The sequence below is a fragment of the Ananas comosus genome, linkage group 15 (assembly GCF_001540865.1).
Source record: "Ananas comosus cultivar F153 linkage group 15, ASM154086v1, whole genome shotgun sequence".
Taxonomy (NCBI): domain Eukaryota; kingdom Viridiplantae; phylum Streptophyta; class Magnoliopsida; order Poales; family Bromeliaceae; genus Ananas; species Ananas comosus.
Window position 1 is genome coordinate 1,886,655 of NC_033635.1, and position 12,581 is coordinate 1,899,235.

The 12,581-nt window shown below is 42.6% G+C and overlaps 1 protein-coding gene and 1 pseudogene across 1 annotated transcript; both read right to left on the reverse strand.

Annotated features, from left to right (window-relative positions):
* On the reverse strand, window positions 1,834-6,281 carry LOC109721485 (annotated as a pseudogene).
* On the reverse strand, window positions 7,381-11,771 carry LOC109721738 (vacuolar protein-sorting-associated protein 37 homolog 1-like). The gene is made up of 8 exons (XM_020249501.1): window positions 11,620-11,771; window positions 10,914-10,956; window positions 10,223-10,438; window positions 9,689-9,776; window positions 8,685-8,724; window positions 8,561-8,607; window positions 8,248-8,368; window positions 7,381-7,871 (listed from the first exon to the last, which is right to left on the reverse strand). The coding sequence occupies exons 2-8, from the start codon at window positions 10,937-10,939 to the stop codon at window positions 7,711-7,713; spliced, it is 699 nt and encodes a 232-aa protein (XP_020105090.1). The 5' UTR covers window positions 10,940-10,956; window positions 11,620-11,771; the 3' UTR covers window positions 7,381-7,710.

Here is a 12,581-nt window from a genome sequence, read left to right on the forward strand (position 1 = left end):
ATTTCCAATTTCTGATTTCCAATTATTAATGTATTAGTCTTTCTGAGTTGGGACGATGAAAAGGAATGCCATTAAGTAAGATTAATAACTCAGGTTGGATAAATATTTGAATTCACAATGGTGGGCTTCAGTAAAATCCAAGTTCCGAGAGAGCGAGAACGAGAGAGATTACAATTCCTGCAGCATTAACAGCAGAAAATTGCTTGTACAGCAACCAATAGTATAGTTCACCAAATACAGCAACATCTTATTTCTTTTCTCTTTCTTTTGATCATTTTTGGAGAAGGAAATGAAGGACACAGTAGCTACATATCATCGGCAAATTAAAACAAAGGGCAAATCATCGTACGGTCAATCGATCGTGCAGAGGAAGGTTATCCTGAATTCCTGATTAAGTCAACAATGATTTCAGAAACCAAACTCACTAACAAGAAGCAAAGCATACAACAGCCAACATAATTCTGGAAATATTGCATTACCAGCTTGAGAAAGCATTTCTTAGCCAAAAAAATTGAACAAAACTTAAATTCATTCCAAGACTCTGATCTCAGAGATCCCTCAGTTTTCACAGCATGGTTTTGAAGCAAGCTCTATTCAGATAGCATATACATTCCAGAGCTCTGTCCTGCTTAATAATGAATTCCTTTATATTACAAGCACAAAACATGCGACTGCCTAAATCGCTGTAATTTGCTGTAATTTGTACTACACAGATTGATATGCCACAATCGCTGTAATTTGCTGTAATTTGTACTACACGATCGATATGCCACGGACATAAAAAAAAGTAAGAGATTTCACATTCAAAAGTAGTTACCTCTGTTATCTCTATACGAAGGTGAACTAAAAAAAATTGAAATTGTGACCCAACTTACATAGTAAAGGAAAAGGTCCTACATTTCTTTATCCAGACCTCCACTTTGAACCCATAAGCTAGATTCAATAAGTGTCTAAGTATTATACTTGTTCTACTTGACAGAATATCCATCTATTCATATTTACTCAAAAATGCTTGCAAAATTCGACCCGATGTACACCTTAACTTTAAGAGCCTCATCAGGGATCGGCAATAACGATTCCACCCAATCATTGACAATGTTCTGGGGTTACTTGATATGCTCCACCCTGGAAGCTCTGAGATTACATTGTTCCAACAACTTGTAGTAAAAAAATTCCACGCAACCGTTTAATTGTCTCTTTAAAGACAAATATAACATTGCTAGCAAAAGCATACTCGCTTCTTCCTGGGTATGAACACTAAGTAAAGACCGCTAGTTGGAAATATGGGCTCACACCACAAAAGCACTGCTCAGCTAGTTCAATGGAGAAATTAATTAACTCTTTGAAAAGAAAACCATCAACTAAATTGAGTAAATATTGCTTAGTTGAGGAGCTAGTAGCATGAAGGCATAAGATAAAGGCACAGAAGAGAAGAGGTTGGTGAAGAGTTACGCGCGACCAACCACTAGGATAAAGAGGTACTAATGGCTATATTAGGTAAATTAAACCAACCAGGTCATGACAGACACTTCCTGAACAGTATCTCGTGAATGGTATCGAGAGAAGCTACAAGTGAAATTTCCTTGTCTAAATCGATCGCAAGCAACTGTTCTACAAAATAATCCACAAACTACTAATAGAAACAGTGACTCATGCACAGACAATAGAACTACGAGAAGTTAAAACTTTTATCATGCTGGCCAGAAAATTGCTGTTCATGCTCGCGCGTGGAAATCAATCATAGCTGAATTTGAGTTCAGAACCCCTCTCTGCAGAACATCATCATCATCATCGTCATTGTCGTCCAATAATTGTTAACGAGGAAGGAAACAGTAAAATCTCAAACATCCAACAATAGTTAACCTGGTAATTCACTAGAAACACCAATATTGATTGCTTACATCTACCCTCCTAAAGGTAACAGAGGGGAGTTCTCGAACATAGCATTGTCGCAAATAATACATCCTAAAACATAGTTAAAAGGGTCGGTCCGTATACGAGATACGACCCTGTCACCATAGCAACACCAAAAGAGGGGCAATTTATAGAACAGCGAGACCAGCAGCTACCTTGCAAGCGGCGCCCGTCACTAGGGCATCTGGACGGGACTTAGGAAGGGAAGGTTCTGCAAATTACCCAAGAGCTCGGCAGTGGCGTCCACGTCGATATGGAAGTTCATCATCTCCTCATCTCCCACCATGTTGACCCCTCCTTCGGGGAACTTGGCCTCCTCGTTGATATCGATCCCCCTCACCTCCTCGATGCCCATATGAGGGTTTGCACCGGGGTTCAAATTAGGGTTCGATGGGCCGAGCACGGCGGCGGGCTCGTTCTCGGCGCCCAAAGACTTCTTTTTTAGCCCGCCTCCGACATTCTTCCGGGCCATGGTCTTCCGATTCTGCGCCGCCGCCGCCGCCTTGCTGCGAGTGGCGTGGCCTTGGGGGATCGTGCGCTTGGTTGGGTGGGGCCGGGGCGGGAGGAGGAGGAGGAGGGGAGCTGCGGGGCCTGGTCGCCGCCGCGCCAGGGGAAGATGGGGTGGAAGGGCTAGTCGGAGGAGAGTCGGCCTGGGGAAGCCGAGGGGGAAGAAGCCCCAGGAGCAGGTAGTACATCGGCGCCGGGACGACGGGGGCGGCGCGGCGACCTCGGCGCGTGGAAGGGCGGCGGCAGGTGGGCAGCGGATGGAGCGTTGAGGTAGGCCGCGGCTACTGGTGGATGTTGCAGCACGAGGGACGCCGTCCAGAAGCGTTGGGGTCGCTGGCGGCGCCTCCGCGCAGCGGCGCGCGGCGCGGGTTTGGAGGAGGGGGTGGGCGCTGGAGGATGGAGGCGGCGGAGGAGGAGGGAGGTTGGCGGGGTGCGGCGGCGAGTTGGAGCTCGGGCGTCGAAGACCGCCTTCTTGGAGGGGTCGAGAGGACGGCGAAGGCGTCGAGCACGTAGCGGAAGGCGGAGTCGGCTCCGGTACCTGTCCCGCTCCGGTGGAGGAGGAGGCAGGGCGCCTGTAGTGCCGCTTCACGCCACCGGATCTACGCCTCCTCCTCCTCTCCTCGTCCTCCGTCGTCGGCGTGGCGTCGCGTCGCGGAGAAGGTGGGTGGGGATCTGCAGGACGGCGTACCAGTCGACTGGTTGTTGACGCGGCGCTGCGACGCCAGCAGCACGTCGGCCACGGCCAGGATCTGGTCGACCCCGTCCAGCAGTGGTCCGCCTCCAGCGCCCGCTCCGCGAACCTCTTGCTCCCATCACATCCCGCGCCACCAGCAAGCTTGCCCGCTATCTCCAGCCACCGTCCGCCTCCACCTCACCACTCCCCTCCTCCTCCCCCACCTCCCCCTCCCCCTCCCCCTCCCCGTAGAATTCCATCGCCCTCTCTCTCTCTCTTCTCTCTCCTCTCTCTCTAAACCCTCGCCGTCGCAGCTTTGGGGCGGGGAAAGTGTGTTAGGGCTGAAACGGAGCGAGGCCGGCTCGCCGTTCGACTCGTGTTCGGCTCGATATTTCGCTCGGCTCTGAGCTCGACTCGAAATAATTAGCTGAGCTTGAACACAAATAAAAGACTCAGTCATTTCAAGCCGATGCTTGATATACTCGCTCGTCGAATTAGGCCGAAGCTTCAAAAGCTCGAATAGTATTAATTATAGTATATATATATATATATATTGTATATGTGTGATATTATATGTGAGTCGGCTATAATTAACTTAATTATGAGTTACGATCGTTCCGTAGCTTATAAATTGTTCTTTTGATGATAGAGCTTTCCGAACGACGATCCATACTGCAACTTTATTTACAGCATTTAAAATTCTAAAATCAAATTTAAATTTTTCGACATCATTTACCTTACAATCAAGGAGGTCCACAATTTGACAATTTTATGGTCCGGTTGGATATTGCTAACTTTAACGTTGTAAAAGAATGCGGGAATTTGTGAAATTTTGGTAGAAAATTCTATTCACTATCTTAGATAAATATCAATACTCCGATCTTGGAATTGAAGTCCGATCATCCTTTTTAGAGACGTCTTGTTCATTTTGACCGTTCAATTTTATACCCGCGTTGAATGGACTTATTATGATTTCGAAAATTACGAAATTTCATTTTCTAGAAGTTTCAAATCTCTAGTTATTTTTAACGGAGGGAGTTCGATTCGAAAGTCATCATCAAAACAACTTATGATACTAGCTCCAATTACTCATAATAATATAGTAGCCACGGCTAATATGTATATGTATGGTAATTATAATATATATTGTATGTATACCGTTATATATATGTATAGTATACATTACATATACATATTATATATATACTACAATATATATTATTATATATATATATAATAATAATATATAGAAGCTGAGCTACTTACTATCTATATGTACCAAGCTCCGGTTAACTATAGGTTGGTCTTCGCTCTTAGGGCGTTCAAATCAACGATCCACACCGTTAAAAACTAATCTGGGTATTAAAGTTTCAGAATAATTTTATATTTTTCGACCATGGTATTTATGATCAAAACTATTCCAAAATTATCAATTTTCAATGCTATTATTGAGAGTTTGGAGTTTTAATGTGTAAGGGGAACTAAATTCTTCAAATTTGATAGAAAATACTTCAAACTATATAATAAGTTAACATTCTTGATCTTGAATTTAAAAAAGTCCTATGCTTCAAAATATTAAAATTATTCAATTTTCTACCGCATTTTGATTTAATATTTACTAGTAAAACGATATAAAAAAAACTAAATTTATCTAAGAATTTCATATACTTAGAATATTTAACAGGTGGATCGGATGAATCCTAAATCGAAAACAACATATAGCGGAGCTCGGTACTATAGATAGTAGTGTAGCTATTATATTATATAGATGTATTATATATATATATACTTATATATAATATTAATTATATATGCTTAATTTAATTTGCTATTATTGTGGCCAAAAATAAACCCACAAGTACAACCGGCCAATTGAGCCAACTTTGAATTACAATAACACATCCTTTCAGACTTTCACTTGCACAATCCTAAAAATTGATAAATCAAATTCATTCCTTAACCCTCCCCCCCCCTTCTCTCTCCTCTTTCTTTGACCCTCACCGTTTAGCAGCACCTAGCTGATATCTTGTAATTTATTTGTATTTGAACTATTTGGACATGTGCAACAACAATTGTAGGTAATTCTAAAAAATTAAACTTATTTAGATTATATAATGTCGAGAATTCATCGGCCGTTTAGAGTCGGCTCGGCTCGACTCGAAATTATCTCGCTCGAGCTCGGCTCGAATTAATTCAAGCCGAAGCTGATCCTAGATTTAGGCTCAAATTAAATTCAAGTCGAATTCAGCACATTAAGGCTCGCTCCGAGCTGGTTCCACCCTAGTCCTGTTTTAACAGGATGAGAAGAGGTTGACCCGCCGCCGCCGCCCGCCTTGCTGCGAGTGGCGTGGCCGTTGGGGGGATCGGTGCGTTGGTTGGTGGGGGCGGCGGCGGAGGAGGAGGAGGGGGGAGCTGCGGGGCCTGGTCGCCGCCGCGCCAGGGGAAGATGGGGTGGAAGGGCATTCCAGTCGGAGGAGAGTCGGGCCTTGGGGAAGCCGAGGGGAAGAAGCCCCAGGAGCAGTAGTACATGCGGCGCCGGGGACGACGGCGGGCGGCGCGGCGACCTCGGCGGCGTGGAAGGGCGGCGGCAGGGGCAGCGGAGGGAGCGTTGTAGGTAGGCGCGCGCGTACTGGCTGGTGATGTTGCAGCACGAGGGCACGTCCAGAAGCGTTGGGGTCGCTGGCGGCGCCTCCGCGCAGCGGCGGCGGCGGCGGCGGGTTTGGAGGAGGGGGGTGGGGGCGCTGGATGGAGGAGGCGTGGCGGCGAGGAGGAGGGAGGGCTTGGCGGCGGGGTGCGGCGGCGAGTTGGAGCTCGGCGTCGAAGAGCAGCCTTCTTGGAGGGGTCGGAGAGGACGGCGAAGGCGTCGAGCACGTAGCGGGGGGAGAATGGGATCGGTCCCGGGTACCTGTTCCGCTCCGGTGTGAGAGGAGGCGAGGCGCCTGTAGTGCCGCTTCACCGTCACCGGATCTACGCCTCCTCCTACCTCCTCTCTCGTCGTCCGCTTCCGGTCGTCGCGTCGGCGTCGGCGGAGAAGGTGGGTGGGGATCTGCAGGGACGGCGTACCAGTCGAGCTGGTTGTTGACGCGGCGCTGCGACGCCAGCAGCACGTCGGCCACGGCCAGGATCTGGTCGACCCGTCCAGCAGTGGTCCGCCTCCAGCGCGCTCCGCGAACCTCTTGCTCCCCATCACATGCCCGCGCCATCCAGAGCTTGCCCGCTATCTCAGCCACCGCCTCGCTACCCTCACCACTCCCCTCCTCCTCCCCTCCCCACCTCCCCTCCCACCCCCCCCTCCCGTAGAATTCCATGCTCTCTCTCTCTCTCTCTCTCTCGTCTAACTGCAGTCGCGAGCTTTGGGGCGGGGAAAGGGTGTCCGTTTTAAAGAGAGTTAGAGAATGAACGGAATTGGGCGTGGGCTCGGCCGCAAATGGCAAGGGCGTCGTACCGTAGCGATCGTTGAGGTGGAGGGTAGGATGGTCAATTCAGCTGCGAGAGGGGCGGGGTGGGGGGTGGAGCTCGATCGCGACTACTAGCGCTTCCGTGTCGGGATGCGGAACCCGGATGGCGGACGGGCGGCGGGCGGCGATCCGGTGCGGGCTCTATAGCGCGGGCGTACACCGTTCGCTGGTTTTAGTTCATGCCACGTGTCGGTCGTGGTGATTCAGTGATTTGGATCCAGAATCAACGGCCCCTCGAAAACGGAAAGGAAATGCCCCTCTCTCTCTCTCTCTCTCTCTCTCTCTCTTTTAAAGTAACAATCGCACAGAGTTACCGACCGTTCTTAGAGTAAGTGATAAAAAATTTGATAAGTTGATATTCGGGATCTAAGTTCAAATTATAGTTGATTCATATTTTTTACTAAGTTTATTTCTAAATAAAATAAACGAAACAGATAGCGTGCTACCTATCTTTCAAAAAAAAAAAAAACAATCACACAAAATTGTAATTTTCGTTATAAAAGAAAGAGAAAGAGAAAGAAAACTGAACGGGGTGCCAAATCTGAAAAACAGAAAAGAAAAGAATAGTAAATCAATTTCTTTCAATTGATAATTGAATTGACCTTTTCAAAATTGTTTGTCAAAAATAAAAAAATCGAATACCACAACGTGCCTGTGCATGGATGCTGTGCTGGTTCGCATTGAAATTCTATTATTTGAAAATTTTGAAATGTGACTTTTTGGGTTGTTAGAAAAAATGCAATACATAAACGACAAACATTTCTTTTTCTCAAACCAGGGCAAGTCTCAAACCGAAGACATTGTAAACAGCAACTTGCAACACAAATCGATCCAACCCACTCTTATGTTATTGGGAGCCAAAAATTTGGTAAAACTATATATGTTTCACAAACTCCAGTTATATTGAAAGGGCTGGGACGAAAAACAACAAACCTGATGATTTTTCTTGATTTTGTTTTAAAAATAAAACCATATAGCATGGCCTCAAAAACTACAAAAAACCACACCAGCACTTAGAAATGAAATCAAATTAGATACTACCAATAAAAAGAGATTGCGGCGCGCAGTAGAAAGGGGATATTTGGTTTTAAAGCAGCTTAAGAAGTCCATCACAACCAAAAACTTCAATGATACAACAATGAGTGCATATCCAAGCTATTAGCAGACCGAAGTCTTGGCGGCGAGATGGAGCAATGCCCGTCGGTGGTAAGTGGTGCGGAGCTTCTTGTACTTCTGTACAAACGTAGGTAAGTCGATCTCCTTCTCAAGAAGCTTCGCATGTAGTTGCTCAGACTCTTCGTCCACCTTAATCATGGCATCTGCAGAGGAATAAGACATCACATACGCGTTATCAGTGCATCTATAAACCGATTAACATTTCGTATGTGCATGTCTTTTCGTATAATATACTCGTATAAGTTTTTATATACGTACAAATTTATCTACAGTAAGTGACTATCTGCACTCATGCATATATAACAGGCCAGTATGCCTGTTCGTTCCTACTTATTTTGTTCTACTAAAGTCAGGCTCACATATTCTGGGCACAAATCACAAGACAAAAGCTTTGCCACTAAGATACTATATATATAATTTGTCCGCCGATTCTTAAGCTTTTCAGGTGGAAGAGAATGGATAGGAACTATTATGATTAGAAGAACTGAGATAAATTTGTACAGTTAGGGATATCCTTACCATGCAACTTCCCAAGAAGTGCGGCGGGGGAGTATGACTTCAAAATCTCCTCCTTTTGCCTCTCCAATTCAGCCAGTTTCTCTTGAGCAGCGGCCAACTCAGTTGTTCGAATTATAGTGCACTGCATATATTAGCCAAGTATTGTTACGTAAAAGGTCATGGCATCCTTCCCCTACCAAAAAACTGTGTCACATATTATTGCACATGTTACAGGCGCAAGGCATAGCAATGCAGTTTGATGCCATTGTGAATTTCCATGACATTGGAAGCCGAAATGCTTGGTGTGTTGAGAAAAGGACAAGGGAAACTATACCTGGTTCCTGAGCTCCAATATACGGGGTTCTTTTTCCAAATTTTCTCCTGCAACAGTAATTTTATAACACTTGTGAAAACAGTTTAAGCAGAGGATATGTAGTTCAATTAAGAAAGTAGCTTACTGGCAAGTTGCAACGTCTCCTTACGAAGTTCATCACGTACCTAAAAAGGACATCAGGTAACATTCGATAAGAGAAAAGTATTTTCCAACATGACCAAAAAGCAGCTCTGCAGATTCAACAGAGTGATATATATATAGAGAGAGAGAGATCTATGCCTGAAATAACAATCTTCGAGTTAATTAACCAACCTCTATCTTTAAGAAGATACATTTGAAGAATGTCAGTATTGGCCTCAAGCTTTGAGTCAAGTAAAAAGTACTGCAGATTCTTCTGGGTTTCATTTCATTCACTTTGATATGAAGGTTGTCATTTCTAAGAATAAAAGCCAACATCCTATTTACTCAAAACATTTGAACACCGAAATTTGCTTCTCATCTGCTTTCTGACTAGCTTTGACAGTATAGGTTTCAAAGTGTTTTGAAATTTGAAATCACCAAATTTATAATGAAACCCAGAAGCCAACAGAAATACCCAGTACATAAATACATAAATCCATCTGACATTAACTTGGGGTCATCTTAACAATAAACAGGCTAATAGATAGCAGACTCAAAAATATTCTATCCATTGTTATCAGAGAGACTCATATATGTATAACGAGTAATGTTATCCACATAATTCATATTATTATAGTAAACAATTACTGAGAAGAAAAAGGGAGATACATCTTGAAGCATCTGTAGCTAAGAATACTATAATAACCAGTCTAATTGCAAGTATCATCAGCTTCAAGAAGCCAGTTAAATGTGGGAAATGGATTAAAGAAAACAGAGTTCCTGCGCAATTATCAGGCTATATCCTGCTTCAGTGATACTATAGAGGGCAATAAAATGTGACTCACAATAACTCAGGCAAACTATGAAAGTGTTCCCTGTAATTTGCTTGACTAGAGAAAGTAATCAAGTAAAAGCTTAAAATAGTGAGAAAATCATGAAGAATACAGAAACATGATAATAAGACATAGACGGTGAAGATAAGAAGTGTAGAGGAGAATGAATGCTTACATTGTTCTGAATTTTAACTTGGTCAAGTGAATTGAAGAAAGCATCATATGCCTCTTTGTCAGCTAAAATTTTTCGCAACTCATCAACACTGCAGATAAGCCACAATAGTAAGTGCAGCATTTCGAAGAACATAATGCCAGAGAAGAGAAAGATAAACAGTCAGTCATTCGAACCACATTACCTTTCAAATTATCAAAAAGTTGAGAAAAGGTATAACTAAAGCATTATCCTATTTTAGCAAATTGAATTCTAATGTTAACTAATCACCATTCCTCATATACACACATAGATGTCTCACATAGGCATTGAAAGTACAAAAGAAAGTGTTGCAGATGATCAAATCCCCAATAAGAAGAAAATTATCATCTATAGAAAATTCAAATTACCACACTGTTGCTACTGAGCTATCATTAGTAATAAAAAGAATCACATGAAAAGGATATTACTTAATTATGCACCTAGCAGACACACAATAGAAGAATATTAAACATGTTGGTGGCCAAAAGAATATGAGCTGGGGCATCACTTATTTACCTTTTATCCTTCAAGCGAGCAATAATTCCTGCTGCCTCAGCTGGTGACGGTTGTCCATGAGCAGTAGGACCATCTGGAGTTCTTTGACTCCCACCAACACTGGAAGAACTACTTGCTGTAGAAGGGCGTGAAGATGAGCTAAGCACGGAGGGAGGATACCATGATTGAGTAGGGATCTCTGGGAAATTCGATGGAGCTTGTTGCTGCTGGGCCCCACTGCAACCAAGAATTCATATTTCATTTCAAAATTTCTAAACCTGCTTAGTATTTAAATATATGTTTCCGTAAAACCCCTCTCAGCATAGTCACAAGGCATTAGAAATAAATTTAGAAGGGGTGAAAAATCCAGAATTTGACGTTGAGTGAGCTAAAAGAAATTCAGAAGTTCAGTTGGTTACGTGAAAATATGAAGTACAAAAGCACGTGCAGCACATAACATTTGAGGTAATACAACAATCATTTAATTGATCGCTTGTTCCTTTTATTTTCAGTAACGGGTGAAAAATTAAAAGCAACAGAGTGAATAAGAAACAAGGAACTCATATTACATTAGAAGATGCCTGAAGCTAATGATAAGCTTAATGTTTTACCCCTTATTGAACTAACAGCTCGCACATACTAGTAAACATGATGTAATAAAACAAATAGACAGAAGTACTTGGGGATCTCTGTTCACTAATGTTCAACTCACCCAAAAATAGGAAGTTTCCAACTCATCGCGCAACTTCTGATAACTGCAAAGAACAAAATAAAACCATGTTAGTCATCATTTGAAAGAAGAAAAATCAATTAAGAGTGAAACAGGTTTCTAAAATTAAATTTGAATCAACATATAATTGGAGCTGCCACAAAATTTTGTTTTCTCTGCTTATTAAACAACAAGAAGTACAGTGAATTGAAACTATTAAGCTAAAAAACAATACGAACTCAATAATTCTAAGCTCTCCAATTGAAAAATAAATTAGAAATAGCAGGTAACGAAAAGAAATAACTCTAAATGCCAAACCTACTGCTTATCATGAATATATTGCTTACTAGATTATCAAAACAGAGCGAAATTCTGAAAGAAAAATTATTCCCGATATTAAACGAACACCGATCCTCATTATTCAAAACTATATCGATGACGAAAATGTCTCAAATTCAAATTGCGGTGACCACACACTAATTATTACACCCCCTGCTCTATTTTGATGCTATCTACGCCCCTCAATATTACAACACAGCGAACTATATAAACACAGTAAATCCCTTCAACTAGGGTTTCGAATTATTGCTCCGATCGCCTAGTAATAACAAATACGCATCAAAACAAGGGGAAAAAATAGAAAAAAAAAATTTCCGAAAGCAAAATCAAAGAGGAGTAGGTCGAAGAGGATTAGGGTTTCGTAACGCACCTCTTTCGTGGGATCGGAGGATCGCGGAGCGTGTGGAATCGATCGGGAAAGGGATGAGATGAAGAGAAGGGGTAAAATTTCCTTCCGCTCGCTCCCTTCGTGGGTTTTTAATTTTTTTTTTCCTATGAAATTTCGTTGTGCCTGATTCGATTTTATATATTTCACGAACAACAACGCGTATACTCAACCGCGGACTCTGTGTTCGGATATCGGGTTGGGCCGAGCTATAATGGGCCGGGCCGAACCGTGTTAGGCCCATCTAATCTGAAATTACGGAGAGTTTATAACTTGGGATCTTGGCGAATCCGCTCCAACCGTGGTTGTAGGAAACAATACATCGTGGGTCGTACGTGGCATTAACTGCGTATGTTGTTTGTAAGCATTAAAAGGTACCAAATAGGAAGGAGTCACGTGGACATGTCGCACAACGGCCCTTGTACACAATAAGTATCCGCATTCCGCTGTCGCCCCCCGCCACTTCGATAAGGTTGCTGCACCATTTAAAGCGGGCCTTTCTCGGAATATCAAAAAACTTGTTGCCTGGACCCGGTGTAGTAGACCGATTGGATTAATGCGCCTTTATTATCTGGACTACCATTTCTACATAATACATAGGATTGGTGCATAATACAATTTTATGTGCTATTGGTACGTTAATAAGTAAAGATTTTTTTGGAAGCTAAACAAGTGTTTAGTCCCGTATTTGCTTCTAAATTCAATTACAATTACCTTCAAAAAAATTATTATATATATATATAGAGAGAGAGAGAGAGAGTAGGATTATTATACTCTTATGAGTATAGAGCTTTCCATATTTATAAGTTGTTTTCTATAATAGAACTTCCGAATCAATGATCTATATCGTTAAATATGATCTACAGTATTTAAAACTTCAAAAAAAATAAATTCGTAATTTTTTAAAATCATAATAGAGTCCATTAAATGGGTATAAAATGAACAGT

Excerpts from the sequence above, each read along its gene's own strand:
- LOC109721738 (XM_020249501.1), bottom strand. The coding sequence starts at position 10,939 with ATGAGTTGGAAACTTCCTATTTTTGG. Across the intron at positions 9,777-10,222 it reads GCTCGCTTGAAGGATAAAAG|TGTTGATGAGTTGCGAAAAA; the intron begins GTAAATAAGTGA and ends GCTTATCTGCAG. Across the intron at positions 8,608-8,684 it reads GGAGACGTTGCAACTTGCCA|GAGAAAATTTGGAAAAAGAA; the intron begins GTAAGCTACTTT and ends TTACTGTTGCAG.